The sequence below is a fragment of the Lissotriton vulgaris genome, chromosome 2_1, assembly GCF_964263255.1.
Source record: "Lissotriton vulgaris chromosome 2_1, aLisVul1.2, whole genome shotgun sequence".
NCBI classification, from domain to species: Eukaryota; Metazoa; Chordata; class Amphibia; order Caudata; family Salamandridae; genus Lissotriton; species Lissotriton vulgaris.
The window spans coordinates 1,983,514,743-1,983,539,484 of NC_141687.1; the positions used below are offsets into that span (position 1 = coordinate 1,983,514,743).

Here is a 24,742-nt window from a genome sequence, read left to right on the forward strand (position 1 = left end):
GCGAAGACATCGCAGACTTCATCAGCGCGCACGCCCTCCATTCTCCTAGGGGACCTCAACTTCCACCTGGAGAACAACAAGGACAGCACCACCACCACCCTGCTGGACAACCTCGCCAACCTCGGACTCAAGCAACTGGTGAACACCCCCACCCACTATGCCGGACACACGCTTGACCCTGTCTTCTCCTCCAGCAAGGACGTCTCCTTCAGACACTCCACTGGACTCCACTGGGCAGACCACAGCTGCGTCCACTTCAGCTTCAGAAGGACCACGACCCACCACCACCTGCAACAGGTTCCCCGCAGGAGCTGGAACAAGATCACCTCCGACCAGCTCTCCACATCCCTGAACCTGAATCCTCCCGCCAGCTCAACGGACCCCAACCAGGCAGCCCACAACCTCACACAGTGGATCACCAACTGCGCTGACGACCTCGCACCCCTGAAAAACCATCCCAGCAGACCCGGCAGCAAGAAGGCTTCCTGGTTCAACGAAGATCTCATAAACTCCAAGAAGAACTGCCGCACCCTTGAGAAAGCCTGGCGCAAAGACCCGACTACAGACAACATGACTGCCCTCAAGCACGCCTCCCGCAAACACCACCAGCTGATCCACGACACCAAGAAGACAGCATTCAAGGAACGACTAGACAGCAACGCACACAACAGCAAAGAACTCTTCAACATCATCAAAGAGCTCTCGAACCCCAGCGCCGGAACCAACGACATCACCCCCTCGCAAGAACTCTGCGACTCACTCGCCTCGTTCTTCCACAGCAAGATCGCCGACTTGCACAACAGCTTTGGAACACAGCCCACGCACCCAACCACCGAACCGACGCCCCCCCACCACCACCCTCTGCGCCTGGACCCCGGTCAGCACCGAAGACACCATCCACACAATGAACACCATCCACTCCGGATCACCAACCGACCATGCCCCTACCATGTCTTCAACAAGGCTGCCTCCGTTATTGCACCCCAACTCCGAGTCGTCATCAACTACTCCTTCAACACCGCCACCTTCCCGGAGAGCTGGAAGCATGCCAAACTCAGCGCCCTCCTGAAGAAACCATCAGCAGACCCCACCGACCTCAAGAACTACCGCCCCATCTCGCTCCTCCCGTTTCCTGCTAAAGTCATCGCGAAGACTGTCAACCGACAGCTTGCCGCCTTCCTCGAGACGAACGGATCCCTCGACCCCTCGCAGTCCGGCTTCCGAGGCAACCACAGCACCGAGACCGCCCTCATCGCAGCCACTGACGACATCCGAGCCCTGCTCGACAACGGGGAAACAGCTGCCCTCATCCTCCTGGACCTCTCCGCAGCGTTCGACACTGTCTGCCACGGCACCCTAGTACAACGCCTCAGCAACATCGGAATCCAAGAAAAGGCTCTGGAGTGGATCATCTTGTTCCTCGCCGGAAGAACCCAGAGAGTCCGCCTCCCCCCGTTTAATTCCGAGGCCACCGAAGTCATCTGCGGCATACCACAAGGATCATCACTCAGCCCCACCCTCTTCAACATCTACATGAGCCCCCTCGCGGCCATCGCACGCCAACACAACCTCAACATCATCTCCTACGCTGACGACACTCAGCTGATCCTCTCCCTCACCAACGACCCAGCCACAGCCAGAACCAACCTACACGAAGGGATGAAAGAAGTAGCCGAGTGGATGAAAAACAGCCGCTTGAAACTCAACTCAGACAAGACGGAAGTCCTCATCCTGGGACCATCTTCCTCCGCCTGTTACGACTCCTGGTGGCCCCATGCCTTGGGCAGCGCACCCAAACCAACGGACCACGCACGCAACCTGGGCTTCATCCTGGACTCCTCCCTCTCGATGACCAGACAAGTCAACGCCGTCTCGTCCTCGTGCTTCAACATGCTACGCATGCTCCAGAAGATCTTTCTGATGGATCCCCACCGAAACCAGGAAGACGGTCACCCAGGCACTCGTCACCAGCCGACTGGACTACAGAAACACCTTCTACACCGGAACCACAGCCAAACTACAGAAGAGACTCCAACGCATCCAGAACGCCTCCGCACGACTCATCCTGGACATCCCCCGTCACAGCCACATCTCCGGACACCTGAGAGACCTGCTCTGGCTCCCCGTCAAGAAGAGAATCACGTTCCGACTCCTCCCCCACGCACACAAGGCCCTCCACGACTTGGGCCCCAGGTACCTCAACAACCACCTGACCTTCTACACTCCCACCCGCCAGCTTCGTTCGACCAGCCACGCCCTTGCCGTCGTTCCACACATCCGAAGAGCCACCGTGGGAGGAAGATCCTTCTCCTACCTGGCAGCCAAGACATGGAACTCCCTCCCCATCCACCTCCGTCAGACCCAAGACCACCTCTCCTTCAGGAAGCAACTCAAGACCTGGCTGTTTGAGCAGTAGCAGACCCCCCTCCCCTTGAGACCCTCCGGGTGAGTAGCGCGCTATATAAATTTCTTGATTGATTGATTGATTGGTACTAACCCCTGGAGATTGAGCCCCAACTTTGATTTTACCTGCCTGCCCACAGTCTCCATTGACTAACATCAGATTGGTTCATGGAGCTTCTCCTGCTATGGGAATACAACCACATTTACCTTCCAACATCCCATACTTTTTTGATGATGAGCTAAGGCCACGTCCTTCATCCTGACCAGACTTCTCTCCTCAAATGCGCACAACTCCTAAATTCCATTAATTCAAAAATCTTTGAGTTCCTGAGGACTGCAGGTGTATTCTCTCTAGGTCAAGAAGCAAGCCACAATAAAGACATGCAAACTGTAATTGAAACGTATCTACCTATGGCACCAGAAATAAAACCTAAATCCTCTACCAGCATAATCTGATGGATAACTACCCAAACTCCTCTCGCTTTCTTATTTACGGTTGGTACACGAGTCTATTAACGTACAGCTTGCAGCAATATCAAGATATAGATGTTCATCACATTTTCTCTCTTTCTGCTCTTGCAGACTCACAAAACAGTTCATAAAAAAATTCTTTAGAGTTTTTCCTACCTTCCTTGACTGGTACCTGAACATAGTTCTAGTTCAACTCGTGCAGAGTTCATTCAAACCTATTCACAGAGCACACCTCCTATGTCTCACGTGGAAGGCCGCCTTGTTTCCAGCGCTCACTCCGACCGGAAAGGTAGCGGAGATTCAGGGTTTCTCAACTTAAGAACCTTCTTGCACTGCACAGGCAATTTAATACTTCTTAGAACCAAACTAAAGATATTACCCAAGGTTCCTACTACTGAAATGCTGAACAACTCATGAGAACTGGCCAACTGTTGGACTCAAATGGACACACTCGTAAGGGTGTTTCAGTCACTATGGCAATCATTGCTCTATGAATTTCAGCTGCAGTCTAGTTCTGCCACTCAAAGGCTGGCAAACTCCTCACAGTAAAATCCAGGGTGTACTCAACTAGGGCAGTTTCCACCTTATATGCTTTGTGGAAGTGCTTCCGGAGTAGATATGTCATGCTGCGACTTGGAAGAGAATGCATATAATTCATGCAGCATTATTACTTGGAATTGGCACAGTGCAGTGATGCAGTGGTAGGACAGGTTTTACTACTCCACTTATTTCAATAAAGGGATCCTCTTTTGGTTCCATGTACGATATATTTAATAAATTGCCTTTGAATATGTTATGTATATATTTTCTATCCACCATCGGCGATTTGCGCTAATGCTATAAGATATACAAATACAGTAACTGCTTGCAATTTTGATTCAAGCATGTAAACCTGTAACTGCAGTTCTCCAGTATTGGTATCTGTTATAGATTCACATGCGAGTCGCCCTGCTCCCCGGAGAGGCTTTTAGTTCCTCCTTGGTACCGCCTTGTCTGCATTTGTTACCTCCCATAACAACTGGACCTTTTCATTGGCTTACTACACGGTCTGCATTATAAGTCGGTGAGTACTATTTTGTTTATTGACTCTGATGGGGCCAATGGCGGCTGCTTTTTGTAGTTGCAGCCCACCCATACAGGACAATGGTGTCTTCTTTTCTTATCGAGCGCTATGCCGTTCTAACTTGCATGCTGAACTTGGCTTCCGCTTCAGGGACACGGCGCTCTTTTTTTTTTTGTACTTTAATAGTGAGTGCAGCGCCTGCTTCACGGACACTGTGCTCTGCAATACAATAGGTATCGCTTTTGCAAACGTTTGAACTATTGGTATTGTAAATGACAATGCCTTTTAATATTATAAAATGCATTGCCATTAATAATGCCAATAGCTCAAAAACTCGCGATTGAGAGACCTACTGCATTGTAAATTCTTGTTTAACAAGCATTGGCATAGCCAATAGGTCTCGCCATTTGGACCTCATAAGTATTTAGCCATGCAGCGCATTATCCTGGGTGCTACATCATCTCCTGCTACTTTATGTGCAGTGGTGAAAGGCCACACACACCCAAGGATGGACTTCCATGCAAATTTAATGAAAATTTAATAAAGTTATGTACACGTGTGCCATGTGAAAAAGCATAAAACTCGTTCACCAGTTGGGAAAAATGTTTCACTTGTAAATAATAAATTGGTTAAAATTCCCTGAAATTGTTTGCACACTGCATAATCTGTTTAAACACCCATCCAACTCCTAGATACATTTTTTTTACGATAATGATCGCAACATTTGAAATACAAAAATATTTTCTTGGAACCCCAAACCTTTATCGAAACCCTCTCGGACCTTTTTTGCTTTACCCAAAATAAATCACCGAGGACTATAGCACTGCATCCATGTGACGACATGACATCATATGCATCACACAGAAAGACTGCGGCTATACTATTAGGATGGATTTAACCTTTTGACTAAGTACATTAAAGGCTTTGCCATGTCGGTCAGCTGAAGTAGATTACCTGCCACCTTCAAGTACTTTAAACTCCTTCGGCTTGCTACAAAGCACAAAGTGATAGTGACAAACGGTGTGATGCAGAGAACACGTTGCCCTGTTGTGTGGCGTTTCAAGCTCCGAGTGAATTTTCCCGATTCATGCCCTTATATAGGCATATAAATCAAGCCCTTATTTAGGCATAGCCCATGCTACCCAAATACAGGCATGGCTACTTCCACCCGTACCAAACGTCACAACGATTTCTTGGAAAACCAGCTTAAGCAGTTGGGGAACTTTCCCTTGTTTGAATATCGATTTGTCTAAGAACTCAGTTACTTTACAACAAACTATTCCCTAGGGGTTCTTTCCTGACGTTCATATGCCCGACTTTACGTCAAACTATGGCATTCCTAAACACGTTCAATGTATAACTATATACCTACACTTGCTCTAGCAAGATACGGTGGTTCGTAGAAGTTTGAAGACCTACTTGCCCGACGCAGCTCGCTACAGCAAGTGCAGAAGGAAGCCGACTCTCCAGCTGACGCACTGATCAGGAAGCTGCCTTTCTCCTGCCGAGAATCCAGCTCCAGTGTTTCCGGCTCCCCTTGCGGGGTGTTGGGAAATCGAGTCCCGAGGCCGAGATACCAGACCTCCTTCATTCTAACCAAGGTATGGAGCTGATTAGAACCTAGAGAAACCTTTGGTAGATTCTTGGCAAAAAATAAAACCTGTGCTACACAATACTTACTTCTTCCCTCGTACTAGACTTAGGTTAGGTACATTGGGGTAGGCGTATTTTAAAAGCACCAGTTGAGTATTTTAGTCAATGTTATTTATGTATGTATTTTTATATGACTTAGAAACCATACAATGTTCTTACAGTATTATTTCTTATTACTGGTTACGCTGTACGCATTATACTTTGCAGTCTGCATAACGATTGTAGCAGCTCACTTCTCTTGCATGAGAAAGAAGACTTTGCGAAAATTGCCATCACCCAAATCTGGCTCAATCACCTAACTGCGCTCAATGTCCAACCCACCATCGTGGAATTGGCGAAATCCTTAGGCATCACACTTGACGCCAAGCTCAACATGCAGCAGCACATTAGCAAAGCAACTAAAGGAGCTAATTTCCAAATCAACACTTTGAGGAAACTTAAACCCTTCTTCCCAGCTAAGGACTTCCAAACTGCTGTACAAGCCCTAGTCATCCCTCGCATAGACTACGGAATTGTGGTCCTTAGCAGACTCCCCCTTTCAACAACCGCACCCCTAAGAGCCTCCTTGAACGCTGCTGCGAGACTCATCACTGGTTCAAGAAAACATTCGCATATATCCCCTGACTTAAAATCCCTGAACTGGCTGCCTATTGAAGCCAGAATACAGCTGAAAATTGCCGTTATGACACACTCGGCCGTACACTACAAGTCACCCAACTACCTCACTCAAAAGCTGACTATATCAGGAGGCTCGAGATCCAATAGAAGTACAAAAAATCTTCTCCTGAAACCTCGTAGATTCCGGAAGGAAAAAACATACAAACGCTCCTTCTCAGGAATGGCACCCAGGATCTGGAATGCACTCCCTCCTGAAACCAGGCTTATCTCCTCCACTGCATTTTTTAAGAAAGAGGTAAAAGCCATCCTTATGGCCAAGTTCACCTGAACTCTATTGTTGCTGGATCAGAGACTTTTGCACCGCTTTTGTATTATTTGTACATGACTGCTATCCTATTATACTATTCACTTACTACCGACTACTATATTGTACCCAATAGTTTGTTTAACCAGCCTCTTGTTGCCCCTACCCCTTGTTCTGTAATTTTTAAGAAAGAGGTAAAAGCCATCCTTATGGCCTAAGTTCACCTGACCTCTATTGTTGCTGGATCAAAGACTTTGCACCGTTTTTGTATTATTAGTTACCTGATCGTTTATTGGTATTATATCTGTACATGATTGCTATCCTATTATGCTACTATATTGTACCCAATAGTTTGTTTATTCACCCTCCTGTTGCCCCTACCCCTTGTTTCTGTAAAACGCTCTGATATCTGCAAAGATCTTGTTTGCGCTATATAAAACTTTGAATGAATGAAGACTGTTAAATAAACCCTTTTTACTGAAAACGCCGGTCTCACTATTTCTCTGCAACTCTGTAGAAACGAAGCATGCACAATTGACTGAGTGAAATACTTATTTATTGTTTCCGCGACTCTGAGAGATATATTCCTATTCTTGGGAAACAAAGTTGTCATGTTTATGCGGTTGTCCGAAACGAGTCCCTTCTTGTGTATTCGAGAAAGTTTCTAGTGACCTCTGAGTTAGCTGGCGCACACACAATTTAGTTTAGTATATTCGATAGAGACCTAGTTGACCTCAGTCCTACGTCAAATCTATAGGATATATTCTGATGCGCAGAGCCTATTGGGAATATAGGAACTGCACTACAGCCTGGGATGAATGTCCTAGTTTAGAGGGTAATCTACACAGCGCTGTAGTTATCACGCATTTCAATTCCTTTTCCACAAAAATAACCTATTTTGGGAGGCGCAAGCAGCTTACAGGTTCACAAATCCTGGTAGCAAATACTGTTTCCTGTCACTAATTATGTGTGAAAGTACTGGGCACTAATCTCCCGCGGTTTGGAAATGCATACAATCCTCTTGTGCATGCCTAACGTAGGGGCCTCCTGGTTTCCCCCAAGTGAAGCCCAGTGTGCAAGAAGTTTTATTAACCGCACAAAAGGGAAAAAACAAATATCATACTACTTCTAATTTACCATTAATTCAAATTAGATGTTAAAGCACATGTAATGTCACATTTTTATAGCGCAGCTATCACTCCAAGGAGCATCTTGGCGCTGTGTAACGTAGCCAGATGGATCAAGCTGCTGACAAATGGAGTTCAGAAGTCCTACGCGTTTATACTAGGGCTTTGCAAGCTGTATCAGTGAGTGTGTAGATCCATGTTTTCAGCCCTTTCCTGAATTGGCTCTCAGCAGTGAATTGTCGCAATTTAGGGGGAAGCTTGTTCCAGGCCCTAGATCCCATGACTACAAGGGATTTTCCTCCCTTGGTGGAGAGCTTATATCTGGGCACCACCAGTAGGTTCAGGTTTGATGACCTGAGGACCCGCGCAGGTGCGTAGCGCCTGAAACTGTTCGCAAGATATTTAGGCCCTTGCGAGTGGAAAGCTCTAAAGGTGATTACCAGCAGTTTAAACAGGATGCGCTTATGTATTGGCAACCAATGGAGGGCTTTGAGCGCGGCCGAGGCGGACGACTTACTTGGCCAGCCAAGAACAAGGCGTGCGGCTGCATGCTGGACCATCTGCAGTCTGTGGAGCACAGATTGATTGGCTCCCACCTACAGACTATTGCAGTAATCCAGCCTAGATGTTATTAGTGCAACCGCCACCGTTTTCCTGGCATCCAAGGGCAAAAGGTCAAAGAATTTTCTGAGACCTCTAATGATGTTAAAACAGGTGCCAGCTACGGTCACGGCCTGTTGCTTAAATGAGAGGGAATCATCAAACTTGATGCCCAAATTGAGGGCGGCAGAAATGGTATTTGGGGGGGCTTCTGCGTCTTCCGGCCACCATAGTTTGGGTGAAAACAAGTTTTGCTGCCCGAAAGGCAGAATTTCGGTTCTACCCGAGTTACACTTAAGATGATTATTCCTCATCCATTCAAAAGTGGCTGTGAGGCAGTTTTTAAGGTTTTCTTCTGCTCCGGGCAGCTCCCTCTCCAGTACTAGGATAAGCTGAGTGTCGTCAGCATATGAGATCGTACTGATCTGAAAAGAAGAAATTTGTTCGATCAGGGGGACCATGTACAGATTAAAGAGTACAGGGCTCAAACTGGAGCCCTGCGGCACCCCCGACATCAGAACCTTCTCCTCAGAGCAGAACTCGCCTAGTATGGTAACTTGCCTCCTCTGGTTAAGGAAGTTTGTTAGCCACGCCAGAACAGTTCCTGCTATCCCTGATGTTACTAGACGGTCGATCAGTATGGTATGTGACACCGTATCGAACGCCGCCGATAGATCAAGCAGGATCAGTACGGCTTTCTTCCCCTGATCGATGGCGTCCCGCACGGTCTCCACAGTGAAAAGGAGGGCAGATTCTGTCGAATGATGGGCCTAAACCCTGCCTGATGGGGATGCAGAATATTGTTTCCTTCCAAAAATTCAGTGAGTTGTTTATTCACGAATGTTTCGGTGAGTTTAAATAGCACTGGGATTAAGGAAATGGGGCGAAGGTTAGAAAGATTTGCCGGATCTGCTGAGGGTTTTTTCTGTAAAGGTTTAACAGCAGCTAATTTCCAGTCACTAGGTATCTCGGCGGTAGCCATTGATGTATTAATGATACCATTAATGATAGGATTCACTGAGTCTATTATTGCTTGTAGAAACCACGGAGGGCAGGGATCAAAGGGTGAGCCCAATTTACTAGAAAGGATGGCTAGACGAGACTCCTCTAGTCCCACAGGGCGAAACTTTTAAACCGGACTCTTTCCGTATCCTCCCCATTCCTCCCATCCAGGGGTGGGGGGTGCTGGTTTAGGGAAGTCTCTAATTATGTCCTGTATCTTTTGCTCGAAGTGGTTAGCAATGGCATTACATAGAGTCAAAGAGGGTGGGATGTCTTGCGAAAGTACTCTGGGGTTACTATAGCTATGAACTATCCTAAAAATGTATTTCTGTCTATTTTTTGAGGAAGAGATGGCTTCCAGATAGTATGCTTTTTTTGCAATTTTAATCAAAGCGTGATACTGCCGCCGAGCCGATTTATAAATACTAAGCTCGGCCGAATCATAGTTTCGGCGCCATCTCCGTTCCAGCGTTCTAACTTCGCCTAATTTTTCTTTTAAAGACAATGAGAACGATGGTGCAGAGGCTTTTTTTGCTCCATGTGTATTGCCTGAGCTTGTGGTATCCAAAGGCCTACTAATCTCAGTGATCCAATCACAGAAGCGCTTGTTATCAATTAGGGTATTACCGGTCATTGCGGGCTTGCTGCTATCTGCCGTCCTTGGGAGCTCCGGTATGGCAATTAACTTTTTCTAGCCGGGTTTGGCTTGCCCACCTAGTTTGCTAAGAAACATGAGAAACTTACTTTACTGAATTAGCACAATCACTTTATAAGTGAGTAGTTTATTACATTTGACCGATGTAGAGCACACCCCGCACATGGAGAGCAGTGCATTCAGTCCAAGTAGTGACAGTGACTTTGGCGCAACCAAACAACTGGATCGGAGATTATGTCTCCGCATGGCAGAGGATGCAGCTTTCGCGGGATCCAGGTGCTGGTGTGTGAAGCGGGGCCACGCGGCTGCGAAAGTGACAGAACAGATGGCACCCTTCGCGCCCCTGCGGAGGCCGCCACACACACACGAGTGAAGGTCTGAAGTGATTCCAAGAGCCCTCTCCTAGTTCAGTGCAAGTGCGCTGCTCTAGGCTCGACCTAAAAAGGACATGGATAGTCTATTAAACTGACTTTTCATTGCCAATATAGCCATTGATAGCGATACATACGGCTTATTTTGGAACCGTGGGACTCCCACTTCGTCGACAGGGAATGAGTCAAGCATGTGAATCTATGAAAGACACGAATACTGGAGAAATGCTGTTACAGGTAAGTAACTTACTTTCTCTGCCACCCAGCTCTGGATCATTGTAGAATGGTCTCTATTGTACCCCTAAATTCAAAATGACCTGGTTGTGCTGTCCTGTACTGTCACCAAGCAACTTTAGATATACCCACCAATATTTTATTTTGTGAATGCTGTATAATGTGTTTTTTTGTGGGACTCTCGACTATGCATAGAAGGAGCCGTTGTATATGTGTCAAGTTTTTCTTTTCCTTTATTAGTTCATTCTTTAAAAGGCAAACAGCCAATGAGTTTCGTCCTTGGAAACAGGACTTCTTCAGGGCAATGTAGAATCTATGCAGAGGATTAGGAGTAAGTAGAAACGGTAGTGACCTTGGGCAAATAGTGTAGTGCAGCAAAGGTGGCAGTTGTACCCTTGTGTCGTGGTCGTCTGTTATAGCCAACAAGTAATCCAATCAAGAGAGCGAGATGATAAGAAGTTGGGCGTCCATTCGTGTTCTTGATGTAACTTAAGAATTTGCAGCAGGGTATAAAAAATAGCCACGACGATATGTTGTAAAGGTGCAGTTGGAACTCCCTAGACCATATCTAGAGTCTAGCAAGAATACTTTCTATCAAGTAGTAACATGCCACATGGTAGATGGCGTTCTCCTGCCGCCTGGTTTTAAAGAATGAACCAATAAAGGAAAAGAAAAACTTGACCCTTATACAACGGCTCTGTGGCTCCGTAGAAATCTACTACTTAAAGGATATTTGATGATTTCGCGTTTTCATTTTGTTACCCCTGGTAATGGGGGAGTGCTCTTGGACAGGGGGCACGTTTGGAGATTTGCACACAAGATCCTAATTTGTATTTCAATGATTTCAATTGGTGATTGCATGTGATTGGTGCCTTACTAGTTGCTTTTTGGTCCACTGTCCAGTTTGTGTGTTTGGATATTACAGTGTATGTCTTCCTACCAGGTGTATACTGTAGGGCCTGATTATGCACATGCAGAAGCTCGTAAATCCCCTGCTTTGGATGGTAAAGTGGAACGGGACAGCGAGGGGAAAGAAATCCGTTACCCAGTCATGCTAACCGCAATGGAGAAGTTGGTCGCACGCAAAGTTTGCCTTGCATTTAAGGTGAGTAACACATATATAATTTAAAAGAATGTAATTTATTTTTTAGGGAAAAAAGTGAGTAATATTTATTTAATTTTAAAGAATGTCATGTTTTCCGAAAGAAGGAAAAATATTTATTTCAAATCCTCAACAGCAAATAGTGATGTGGTACTCTTAACACTTTCTCAGTCCGCTTACTACTGCTTAAACCAAAATTAAAGCCATTGACATGGGTCCTGGAGGCTCTTTTGATGTCTTACCCACAGATTTCCTCCTCATTTCGACAATAAGTAGACCAAATATCTCCTCCAGAACTTTCTGGATGTAAGCCTTGTTGCAGGTAACACAAATTTCTGCAATTGTTTGTCGGCTCTGCTGCCTTCAAGCTCTCTGACTCTTTTCTCTCCCACCCTACACTTTCATCTACCGATGGGGGACGGTTTCCCATTTTACCACTATTTGTAAGACAATCATGAGGGACCTCTGGGTCATAAAGTTTATCCATAAGGTTTACACTGTTCCATTCCCTTGCCCCTCTCTCCAGACTACCTTTCTTCCACCAGGACCTGTTTTGGAAGTAATGATTCTTGTCTTTCTGAACAAGGGGACGATTGAAGTGGTGCCTTTGGGAGAAAGGGGCACAGGATTCTATTCCCTTTACTTCTTGGTCCCTAATAAGTACAGAAGGTTGAGAATAATTCCATATCCTTGCATTCTGAATTAGTTAATTTGGCATGTCAAGTTAAATATGGTCTCCTGAGCCAAGTTTTAGTAGACTGAAATGTGTGAGCTTGGTTTGTATCTGTGGATCTACAGTACCCCTATTTTCATGGTTGAATCCTTCTTGCCCACATATTTAATCTGAGTTTGACAGTGGAATCCCAGCACTCAGAGTGCACAGTTCTACTGTTTGGCTTGCTGACCTCTTTCTGTATTTTCAAAAGTGCTGCTGGTGGTGGCAATATCACTGTGATGGGCAGGAGTTCATTTATTATCATACTTGGCAGACTTGCTAGTGAAAGCAGCCTTGGGTGTTGGTTAGTGAACTTCTCCAGTGCCAATGGCTTTAGACTATGACTTTAGCTTTTCTATAATAACCCAAAAGCCTCACCTGTCTTCTTTGTGGAGGCTGGCCACCTTAGGGTGGTACTAGATGTGACCCACAAAAAGATATTTTCTCCTCAGAGGGTCTTGGATATTCACAAGATGTTTCTGAGGTTTCTAACTTTGATCTTAGTTGTGCAGTTCTTGTCTGCTTGGCCTCAGGGTCTTGTGCATCCTGCTGTGCCACACGAACGCCCTTCAGTAGTGCCGGAGTTCATAGTGGTTCCTGCGTCAATTGCAGCGCAGGTGTAGATTTGCATTTCTGTTGATCTAACTGTGCACTGCTAGATCTCATGCCACCATTTCGTGGGTTCGCCTTTTCAGTTCTCTTAAATCTCAGGATGCTGTGGTCAAGGATGCCTTCTTGCTGGGCTGGATGCCCATCTAGGCATGGGGCTTTTGATCAATGTCAAAGCAGCATCTGCACATAAATGTGCTTGAACTGCAGGTGGTCCGTCTATAATAAAGGCATTTCTCGCTTTCATCTCAGGAAGCAAAAAGGCTCTACCCCTGACATCAGTTTAGAAACAATGCTTTCTTTATAATTTTAAGGAGCAGTCCAGAAAATCTGCAACATCGTTCCCAAGTCTGGAATAAATATTACAGGAGGGACTGAAATTGATGTAATTGCCAGCTATTTTCTAGTTCATTGTCTCTACTAGCCCTCCCTTGAAGAATATCTGAAGGGCTCCACAATATCTAGTGCAGGAAAAGGTAGTGTTCTGCAGCAGGTGTTCTCACATATAACTATTTCTCTCCCTGGTGTGTAATGTAAAAATATGAAAACAAATACTGGAGCATCTAAGATTGTTCAAATACATTTTGGTATATGTTCTTAAAATGTAGTTCTACATCAAATGTATTATCTTTTATTGTTTTATTCCTTCACCAATTTCCATACAGTAAATTTTTTTTCAAAGATAATTCCATGGTGCACGGCATAATATTTCAACACATGTATTGCTGCAGAAGATAGCTTTCTGAAAGTAAATTGATTCCAAATAGATATTCAAAGATGTGTTGTAATCATCAGAAACTGAAGAAAGTCTCTGAAGATAGTCATTGACAGGTAGATTATAATTTAAGGTTCACTTGGAATGAGCTCTTTTCTGATATTTGGGAACGTCAAGCATATAATTATATGTTCGAGGCATATGAGCTGCAGATCACATGCTTTGCATTGCCCACCATCTAGTGTTGGGCCCAGATGTTTGCACTTTGTTTTAATTCGAGGAAGTCTTTACCAGTCACAAGGTAGGTGACTCCTTCTTTCTGTGACATTGCGCATGGGCACCAACTCCATCGTTAGATTGTTTTATTCCACCATCGGGTTCAGATGTTAATTGCTGCACTCTGGTTTAGCACCGTTTCTCTTTTTCCCTTCGTCAAGCAATCCACTACCCTTGACGGGATTGTTTCGCGATAGCGTTTACCATTCTCCGCCTATCGTTTCGACTTAAAAAATCTTTGATCGGAAAACTTGTGGAGGACAGTTGGGCCTAACCACACTGGGCTCGCTAGCAGTTGATGGAACGGAGTCCATTCAAGCTCTGTGTTGGATGTAAAGCTAAGTTTCCGCGCACCGACCTGCACGAAGTGGGCAATCTCTGTTTGTCCCCGGAACACGACGAGAAAGTCTGTGACGCGTGCCGATCATTTTGAGCAAAGAAGCCGCTTCATGACCGTCGAGCTTGACCCACGAGATGCAACACCAAGGTGGCTCTGTACTAACATCTTCGGCGAAGATTACAACTGAGAAGAAACACTCCCTCAAGGAGCCGAGGAAGAGGAACATGTCTCTGTGTCAGAGTCTCCTCCGACATGGAAGTAGAGTTGCAAGTTACATCAGGTCAGTGTATCGTGAGTATAGAAACCGCCTTGCCCCAAAACCAAAAGACAAAAAAGACTACAGTCTTTCCTCTGCCTGCGGGCCAAGGTCAGCACCGAGAAAAAGTTTTGAGCACCCTGCCTGCGGGTCCGGCCCCGAAACACAAAGAAAAGCCTTCCGGCTCAGGCTCGAGCCGGCTCCATGCAGTCACGAGCCGAAATCCTTGGCGTCGAAATCCAAGCACATCCTGGTCCACGTTCCTTCTTTGTCGAAGCCTAACTCTTTGGTACCAAATTGTTCGGAGCATAAATGTTTGATGCTGAAAACTGCAAGTAAAGATAAAAAGAATCCGACAAAAGAGCCTCGGTCTGATGTTACACCTTCAGATCTGAAACAAAAAGAACTGGTTATTAACCTAGATGCTGGTCATATTCATGCAAAATTGACTGGAAAAAAGGAAATTGGCCCAACAGGATAAGCACCACATGCCCCTGAAGAAAAGTAATGTGGGGACAAACCCTTCACCACCTCCTTCACCTACTAATCCTCAATTACTCATCACACCCACGAATTCACCACCACCACTATCACCTGACCCACATAATGAAGGGGATGGAGATGAAGATAGGCCACAAGATGTTGACCCATGGGAGGATTATTATACTGATCCACACACAGAAACTGACCCTGACTTGTACCCATCCAGGCAATCACCACCTGTTAACAATGTAGGCTACCTTGAGCTTCTTAATAGGGCCGCTCATTACCATGGGTTGGAACTACATAAAGAGGCTTTAGAGGAGGACTTCTTGTTTGAGACCTTAAGCTCCACTCAGAAAACTACACATACACTACCAATGCTTAAGGGGATGATTAAGTAAGCAGATGAGGTTTTTAAAGATCATGTAAGGGCAAGAATCATCATGCCCAAGGTTGAGAAGACATACAAGACAGCACCTACTGACCCTGCCTACATCAAGGGTCCGCTGGCCTTAGACTCTCTTGTGGTTTCTAATGCTTGCTAGAGAGCTAACTCACAGACCACAGGTGAGGCCCCTCCAAGTTAATTGATGCCTCTGGCAAAAGGGTAGCTAACACGCAGCTAATCACTGGCGCATTGCTAATGCTCAGGCTTTGCTAGCCAGATATTATAGGGCTCATTTCGATGAGTTAAAAAACGTATGCAATTTCTGCCTGATGAGCACAAATCTAAAGCAAATGATCCTATACAGGAAGGCACACTTATCACCAATACCTCCATCAAGTGCGCATTAGATGCAGCAGACACAGCAGCACGCGCATTAAACACCAGTGTAGACATGCATGGTTGAGAATTTCAGATTTCAAACCTGAGGTACAGGCCTCCATTCTCAATCAGCCCTTTGATAAGGAACACCTCTTGGGTCCAGCAGTGGACACCTCACTGGAAAAAAAGGAAGAAGGACACTGAGGTTGCAAAGTTCATGGGGCTTTACATTTACCTGCGAGAATTGGTTCCTTTCGGCGCTCCTTTTCCAGGGGTGGCTCCAAGAATATTACTAAAATCAAGGGAGAGAGAGAGGACGAAGTCTAGACTAGTTCACTTCCCCTGGTGCAGTAGATTAATATCAATGAGAACTAACTATTCGCTGGAAGCTGGGGGCCTATGTCTGGGAGAAAAAACACTTAGTTTGTTATGAAGACCCTCACCCACCAACCTAGTTGGTGGGTGATCGGGTCCCACCTCAGGTGCCGGGTGCTCCTAGGGTATGCTGCGATGCCCGACTACAGTGGAGCAGGTTTTTTTTTGTATAGTGAGAGTGCAGTGCAGTGAAGTGAGTAAGAGTGAGTTTAAAAACTGTCCAATGGATCCCAAAAGTATTTTTAGGAGAAGTATAATGGTGGGTCCTTGGCAGTATAAAAAACGAGAGCGGATATATATGGGGGTTAGATTAACCCTCCAATATCATGTGAGGTCTACTTGTTTCAACCAGATTTTTAAGTACTCTGGCTTTCGTCAGGACCTATGCACGTGAAAATAGTTAAGTGAAGGTCTAATGTGATTTATAAGACCAATATGTGTCGCACACGCTATGGTGCGTTCAATTCAGAGAGGAGGCATTCGTCTAGTTGCTCAGTTCCTGTAGGGGAGAAAAGGACAGACAAAAACACACAAACGTAGACATTTAGAGGTAATGGCTTCCTGTTTTCACATGAAAATGTGCGTTGTGTCCATACACTATGCGGAAAAAAAGGCGACAGTGAAACTGAAGGCGAGGCTCCTAAAAGGTGTCTATATACTAAGGCCGGTAATATGCGCTACTGTGCTCTAAACTATGAAAACGCCGACTCGATAATTCTCTCGCCTCGGTGCCCACTCTGATCAGCGATCACACTCGGCAACTCTGGGCGTAAGCTTGCCTCATCTGCACTAACGGCCCCACCAGACCGCCGGGGATGCCTGGTCTCACCCTGGAGATACCCATTAAGGGACCATCTCTCAGGGAAGCCAGGAAGGGTTTCGCAGCGGTCGAAGCGCGGAGATACTCCTCCGGGAGTCTATCCTAGCGCTATATAAACCCACAATTAATTAATTAATTAATATATCTAGCACGCCAGCTCCCTTACAAGTCGACTAACGCGGCGATTGAGGCTGCGGGCATGAGATAGCGCTGCTGCTGAATCTTTTAACACTTGAGCTGATTATAAGCTAATTTTAATATTGTTTATTTCGGCGCTTACTTGCTTTTGCATATAGCATTAGACTGGGTACTGGGCTCCGCGTTGTTGCACTCTCATTCTCCGCTCTAGACCCCGCTCCGCCCCGGCATTGTGCCGTTTGTGCGGAGGGTCGCAGCACTGAGCGCCACTTCCTGCCCTTCTCCCTACTTCCGCCCTGCCTCTCCAGCGCGCAGGTCAGCGCTCTAGCGGCTCACTTTACTCTGGGTATAATATGGTCACATGGCGGAAGCGCAGCGGACGAGCGCAGCGGGAGCGCCGACTTCGCGCCGAAGTCGCGCTCAAGTCAAGCCTGTATGCGCCCGTCTGCGGCCGATCGTGGCCTGCGGCCGCTCACTATGCCCATTTTATTACCTACACCTCCTCAGATCTCTTGCTGCTTCGTGGCACTTTCACCTTACTAGCCCTTGCCAAACAGGCCGCTTCGGACTGTGGTATCCTAATCTCCTCACCCACCCCCAACCCCGTCACTTCGCCTTCTTGCCCTGTGTCGACATCCCCGCATTCCCTCCCGCCATCGCCAGAGGTTACTCCACTGTCCATGGTATATCTTAATACGCGGTCTCTGGTGAAACACCAGCTGGAAATTTTCCAACTTTTGGACAATGGCTCTGTAGAAATCCTTCTTCTGTCAGAAACTTGGCTGACTGAGGATTCAGTTCCTGATATCCTTGCTGCCATCCCTGCCGGCTATTATATCCTGCAAACTAATCGTTTAACGGGGCAAGTCGGTGGGGGGGGGGTGGCTGCTATTATCCGCTCCCAGTATGTTTTTACTACCTTAGCCTGTGCAGCGATTCCTAGGACGGAATGTCTCACTGTCAAATTTACGTCTCCTAGGCTTTCTTTTGTTGTTGTTCTTATTTACCGACCCCCTAACCCCATGCCCTCCTTCCCCCGCCAGTTTGCAGATTATATTTCTCAGTTGACTATCAACAATGCTAAGGTCATGATTATTGGTGATCTTAATTATTGGCCCTCTGATCCTCGAGAAAGCCATCTCTCGGTGGAATTCTCTGACCTCTTATCAGGCCTGAACTACTATCAACATATCACCAACCCTACCCATTGCAAAGGTCACATCCTAGATCAGTTGTGGACAACTAACTTAGATATCTCCTCTCCTATTGTGACTCCATGCTCTTGGTCAAACCACTATTTTGTTTCTTTTGTTCTCAACTTGTTCACTTCTAACCATCCTCCCCCTTTGACCAACTTCCATGCCCGGAACTGGAAGAGAGCCAATATAGTGGAACTCCATTCCATATTGTCCTCTACAATCCCTCCCACCTCGACTTTGGTGCCTCACCAGGCTTCCCTTCTTGATCAATGGCTATTATCTGCCTGCAATTCCATCGCCCCTTTAAAAAATATAAAAATCAGGCGCCCTCATGACGCCCAGCGTTGGTTTACGGACCAACTGAAGGCAGATAAATTGGCCTTACGTCAGGCGGAGCGGCGCTGGAGGCGTAATTATGACCATCAGATGAAAACTGATTTTGTGGACCGCCTGAGAACTTACAAAAAATCCATTCTATCGGCTAAAACGATATACTTTTCTCAAAAAATTCTGGATTCCGCCTCTAAGACAAAGGATATTTTTTCCATTGTGAATGAGCTCTCTCTCCCTGATCGAGTTACCCTTCAACCTCAACCTTCCCAATCCTTGTGTGATTCACTTAATGTTTTCTTTATTGATAACATTATCAATATTGAGAATAATATCCCTTTGCCCTCATCTCCTCACTCCCTTCCCTTACCCCCCAGAAACCCTTGTCACCTGGATGCTTTTCCTCCGATTTCCCTTTCTGAGTACTGTTCTCTCCTGCACAAAGTGAGCTCCGGCTCCCCTATCGACTGCTGTCCTCCCCAGGTTCTTAGGGACATTTTCTTGGCCTGTCCCGATCCTGCCCTGGCCCTACTTAACAACTCCCTGGCGTGTGGTGTGGTTCCGGATTCTTTTAAACGGGCAGTGGTGACACCTATCCTAAAAAAGATCAATGCCGACCCCACGGTCTTAAGTAATTATAGACCTATTTCCCTTCTCCCCTATCTGGCAAAAATTTTAGAGACTTATGTCACCTGGTGCTTGAGCGCCTTTGTTGAGACTTCATCTTTCCTGGAGGCCCAACAAGCCGGATTCCGCCCTCTCCATTCCACCGAGGCGGTTATTGTGGCTGTCATGGACACCCTCAGGAAGGGCGCTGATAATAACATCCCTCAAGCTCTAGTCCTTTTGGATTTATCGGCGGCTTTTGACACGGTCGATCACACTATATTGATCGACCGTGTCATGAACGCCGGCATTCAGGGCATGGCTCTTGAGTGGGTCAGGTCTTTCCTGGAGAATCGCTCTCAGGCAGTGCATTTGTCTACCTTCTCGGCTTCCTATTCTCCCTTGTCCTGCGGTGTCCCTCAGGGCTCCGCTTTGTCCCCTTTATTATTTAATTTATACATGCAACCTCTTATTTTTTCCCTCCGCAAATCCGCCACTACCATCTTCAATTACGCGGATGATTTACAGTTAATTTTTCCCACTGATCCCTCCCTTTCCTCACGTACTACTTTTCAATCCACCATGCTTATGATTTCTGAGTGGATGTACCATAGTCAACTTAAATTAAACCCCACCAAGACTGAGCTTCTCTTGGTGGGAGGGGCGGTCAACCCTTGGAATGATAGCTTTTGGCCCCCCTCACTAGGGCTCCCCCCTGTCCTGTCAATTCAGTGAAGAGCCTTGGAGTGGTCATCTCTAGTGACTTATCCATGGGGCCCCAGATCAGTGTGGTGACGTCATCCTGCTTTTACCAACTCCGCAGGATACGAAAAATCTGTAGATTTCTTACCAGAGACGCAGTGATCCTTGTCATCATGGCCCTGGTCACGTCAAGAATTGACTACGCCAACACTTTGAATGCCGGTATTCCTGCATACCTCCTTCACAAGCTGCAACTTGTGCAAAACCAGGCTGCTCGCCTGATTTACCACCAACCCCGACATCAACATGTCTCGCCGCTACTGCGGAGCCTTCATTGGCTCCCTGTAGCCAAGCGTTGCATCTTCAAACTGGGCTGCACGATTTTTAAAGCCCTAGCTGACCTGACTCCTACTTTCATCTCTTCTAAATTGAAATGTTATGTCCCTTCTAGAAATCTCCGCTCCTCTGGCCACAATCTGCTAGTCATCCCAAAAACCAAACGGAAAAAACATGGTGGCTCCAGTTTCTCTTTCTGTGCCCCCACAACCTGGAATGCTTTTCCGCCTGCCATCCGTCACTGTTCCACCTATGGCTCTTTCCGTAAACTGTTAAAAACTTTTCTTTTCCAGTCTGCTGCTGAGTAAAACACACTTCCCTGCCTCCCAGCATTTGTCATGAGCGCCATGAAACCGTACGGTGTCCGAGCGCGGTATAAATGTTTTTACCATACCATACCAGGATTACAGCGAAGTTCCCTCGTGGCGTGTGAACTAATATCCACGTGTTGGGAAACGAGCCCCTCAGTGCCCCACTTACTTCGTCAAGATCTCTGGCCCACCTTCCATACCTACTGCAACCTGCTGGCGGGATTCCGTCGTTATGGACCGGTTGCTCATGGCAGTTTAAATACCGTCGTATCACGCCAGGTGCCGCATATCCAAGCCGGCGTGTCAGTAATAGTTAGGTGTTCCTGTTCTTCTGAACTTCCTCGCAGTATGGACACCAAAGAGAGACTACTTAGGCTGATGGTCATGCGTAGTTGGCTCTATGTTTAATAAAGTTATGTTGAAAAGAGTTGCATTTTAAAATGGTTAAAATGTATTAAATATGTGTCTATGAATGCCTGGACTGGAAAAAGTATATTAAAAAGAATGTTTTGTTTAGATGCAAGGAGCGATTGCCGCCCGGGCTGAGTGCCGATCACGTTGAACGGGCTGTATAGACGCCAAAGGTCTCTGTTAGTGTATGTTAAACTAAGACAAACGGGGGTTGTGAAAATATGCCCTTTAAGTAGATTGTAAACATGAGGTAATAGATCATTCAGTGTGCACATGTTAGGGACGCTAGATGTGTCCTCAGAGCTATTGTGTAGAATGATGTGTCAATATGCATCGGTATATTACCCGTATTGAAGAGAAAACATGTGCCAGAGGCAACTCCACACGCACTTCCTCCCCCGCAAATAATAAACAGTGACTTCTGTCTGCTAACCCCCGATCATTCCACTCCTGTAGGGGGACGTCTCTCTCAATTTCTCCCGGTCTGGAACACCATCACCTCATACAAATGGGTTTTACAAATTATCCAATATGGTTACTGCCTGGAACTTAGACAATCCCCCAAACATTCCTCCAAGATCATGTGTAATGTCACAGGAACATCTCCCCTTCTAAACCAAGAAGTTCTCTCTCTGTTAGAGAACGGAGCTATAGAACCAGTACCATTAAAAATCATGGGGCTGGGGGTATACTCCCTATACCTCTTGATTCCCAAGAAAGACCGCTCTCTCAGGCCTATACTAAACCTCGGAGAACTAAATCTATACATTCAGTCGGACCACTTTCACATGGCCATGCTCCAACAAGTGCTACAGCTGATTCAACCAGGTGACTTTTTGTCCACTCTGGACTTAAAGGATGCCTATTTCCAAATCCTAATACACCTTGCTCACAGCAAATACCTCAGGTTCATAGTAGCAGGACAGCACTATCAGTTCAAGGTGCTCCCATTTGGAGTAACTACCGCACCCAGGGTTTTCACCAAGTGCCTGCCAGTAGTCGCAGCTCATCTTCGAAGACAACACATTCACGTCTTCCAATATTTGGACGACTGGCTCATAAAAGCCAGCTTGCAAAAAAGCTGTCTACGTCACACTCACAAAACAGTGCAATTGCTCCACGATCTTGGATTCGCAGTAAAGCTACCCAAATTCCATCTAGATCCATCCAACACACAGGCATATCTGAGAGCCACAATAAATACACAAAAGGCTTAGGCCTACCCCAATCCGGCCAGAATCTGCAACATGCAAACTTTACTTTGTCAGTTTCAGCCTCAACACTCAATGCCAGCTCTAGTGTTCATGCAGTACTTGTGGATGATGGCATCTCGCATTGTAATAGTGCCTTACGCAAGACTCCACATGAGTCCCCTTCAGGAGTGCTTAGCACGTCAAGTCAAGTCAAGTCAAAGAATTTATATAGCGCACTACATACCCGGAGGGTTTCAAGGCGCTTAGGAAGGGGAGGAGGATTACTTGTCAAATATCCACGTTTTAAGTTGCTTTCTGAATGCTCGGTGGTTCTGGGTAAGGCGAAGGTAAGCGGGGAGTGAGTTCCATGTTTTAGCAGCCAGGTATGAAAAGGATCTGCCTCCCATGGTGGTCTTGTTGATGCGAGGTACGGTGGCGAGGGCTTGGCTGGAAGAACGTAGTTGGCGGGAGGGGGTGTAGAAGGACAGTCGTGAGTTGAGGCATTCTGGACCGATGTCGTAGAGTGATTTGTGTGCGTGGGTAAGCAGTCGGAAGGTGATCCTCTTATTGACGGGTAGCCAGTGGAGGTCTTTAAGGTGACCAGAGATGTGATCGTTGCGTGGGATGTCTAATATGAGTCTGGCTGAGGCGTTTTGGATTCGTTGGAGTTTCTTCTGGAGTTTTGCGGTAGTACCTGCGTAGAGGGTGTTTCCGTAGTCCAGTCGGCTCGTGACCAGAGCGTGGGTGACTGTTTTCCTTGTTTCGGAGGGGATCCAGCGAAATGTTTTTCTGAGCATGCGAAGAATGTTGAAGCAGGAAGAGGATACGGCGCTGACTTGTCTGTTCATTGAGAGTGAGGAATCCAGGATGACGCCTAGGTTCCGTGCGTGGTCTGTCGGGATGGGTGCTTTTCCGAGGGCTTCCGGCCACCAGGAGTCGTCCCATGCGGAGGGGGATGTACCTAAGATGAGGACTTCTGTTTTGTCTGAGTTCAGTTTCAGACGGCTTTGTTTCATCCATTCGGCAACTTCTTTCATTCCTTCGTGTAGGTTGGTTTTGGCGGTGCTGGGGTCATTGGTGAGGGAAAGGATCAGTTGAGTGTCATCCGCGTATGAGATGATGTTGAGGTTGTGTTGGCGTGCGATGGCCGCGAGGGGGCTCATGTATACGTTGAAGAGGGTGGGACTGAGTGAGGATCCTTGTGGTACGCCGCAGATGACTTCAGAGGCCTCGGACTTGAAAGGTGGAAGGCGGACTCTCTGGGTTCTTCCGGTGAGGAACGAGGTGATCCATTCAAGTGCTTTTTCTTGGATTCCGATGTTATTGAGGCGTTGTAAAAGGGTGTTGTGGCAAACTGTGTCGAATGCTGCAGAGAGGTCGAGGAGGATGAGGGCGACTGTGTCTCCGTTGTCCAGTAGAGTTCGAATGTCGTCTGTTGCTGCGATGAGGGCGGTCTCAGTGCTGTGTTTTGCTCGGAAGCCAGATTGTGAGGGGTCGAGGGATTTGTTGGCTTCGAGGAAGGCGGCGAGCTGGTTGTTGACAGCTTTCTCGATGACTTTGGCCGGGAATGGAAGAAGCGAGATGGGGCGGTAATTTTTGAGCTCGGTGGGGTCCGCTGTGGGTTTTTTCAGAAGGGCGGTGAGTTCAGCGTGTTTCCAATCTTCCGGGAAGGTGGCGGAGTTGAAGGAGCAGTTGATGACGTCTCGGAGGTGCGGTGCTATGACGGAGTCTGCTTTGTTGAATATGTGGTGAGGACATGGGTCTGAGGGGGATCCTGAGTGGATGGAATTCATCAGGCGAATGGTGTCTTCAGTGGAGATTGGGTTCCAGTCGTTAAGGGTGTTCACGAGGGGAGACTGTTCAGCAAATGGTTGGGTGGGTTGGTCTCCGGGTTGGTTGTCGAAGCTGTTGTGGATGTCTGCAATCTTGTTGTGGAACCAGGCTCAGGGTCTCTTATCAGATCGAGTGTTGGTGGACAGCCGCACCCATTGCTCTCTGCAGTGGTGGAATACACAAAACCTTTTAAAAGGACGCCCTTCATAGACCCAATTCCACAGATAGTGCTAACAGCAGACGCATTGATCACTGGTTGGGGGCCTCATCTCCAGGTGCATATAATTTAGGGCATGTGGAGCCGGCATCAAAAACAGCATCACATAAATCATCTAGAGCTGCTAGCGATTTTTCTAGCGCTCAAAGCGTTTCAGGTACATCTAGTAGGCAAAGGTGTCCTGATCCATACAGACAACATGACAGCAATGTACTACATACAAAAACAGGGGAGAGAACACACACTCTCCAGCTGTCACAACTAGCACAGACTCTCTGGAGATAGGCAATATGTCACAAAATGTATCTCCTTGCAGAACACCTTCGAGGAGTAAACAATCAGATTGCAGATCTTCTCAGTCGTCAAAGACAACAGATCCACGAATGGGAACTCCACCCTCAAGATCTCCTCCCATTCTTCCAAATGTGGGGCTTTCGGGACATAGATCTGTTCACCACAAACCTAAATGCAAAATGCCCACGCTTCGCATCTAGGCATCCACACCCAT

At 46.7% G+C, this 24,742-nt stretch overlaps 1 protein-coding gene across 9 annotated transcripts in view; it reads left to right on the top strand.

Annotated features, from left to right (window-relative positions):
* PPIP5K1 (diphosphoinositol pentakisphosphate kinase 1) overlaps window positions 1-24,742 on the top strand; it is a 1,319,084-nt gene that overhangs the window by 434,235 nt on the left and 860,107 nt on the right. For all 9 annotated transcript variants that reach the window (XM_086958191.1, XM_086958195.1, XM_086958197.1 and 6 more), the window contains one exon: window positions 11,445-11,606. In XM_086958191.1, the coding sequence (XP_086814317.1) occupies window positions 11,445-11,606 (162 nt within the window). The remainder of the gene's footprint in view (window positions 1-11,444; window positions 11,607-24,742) is intronic.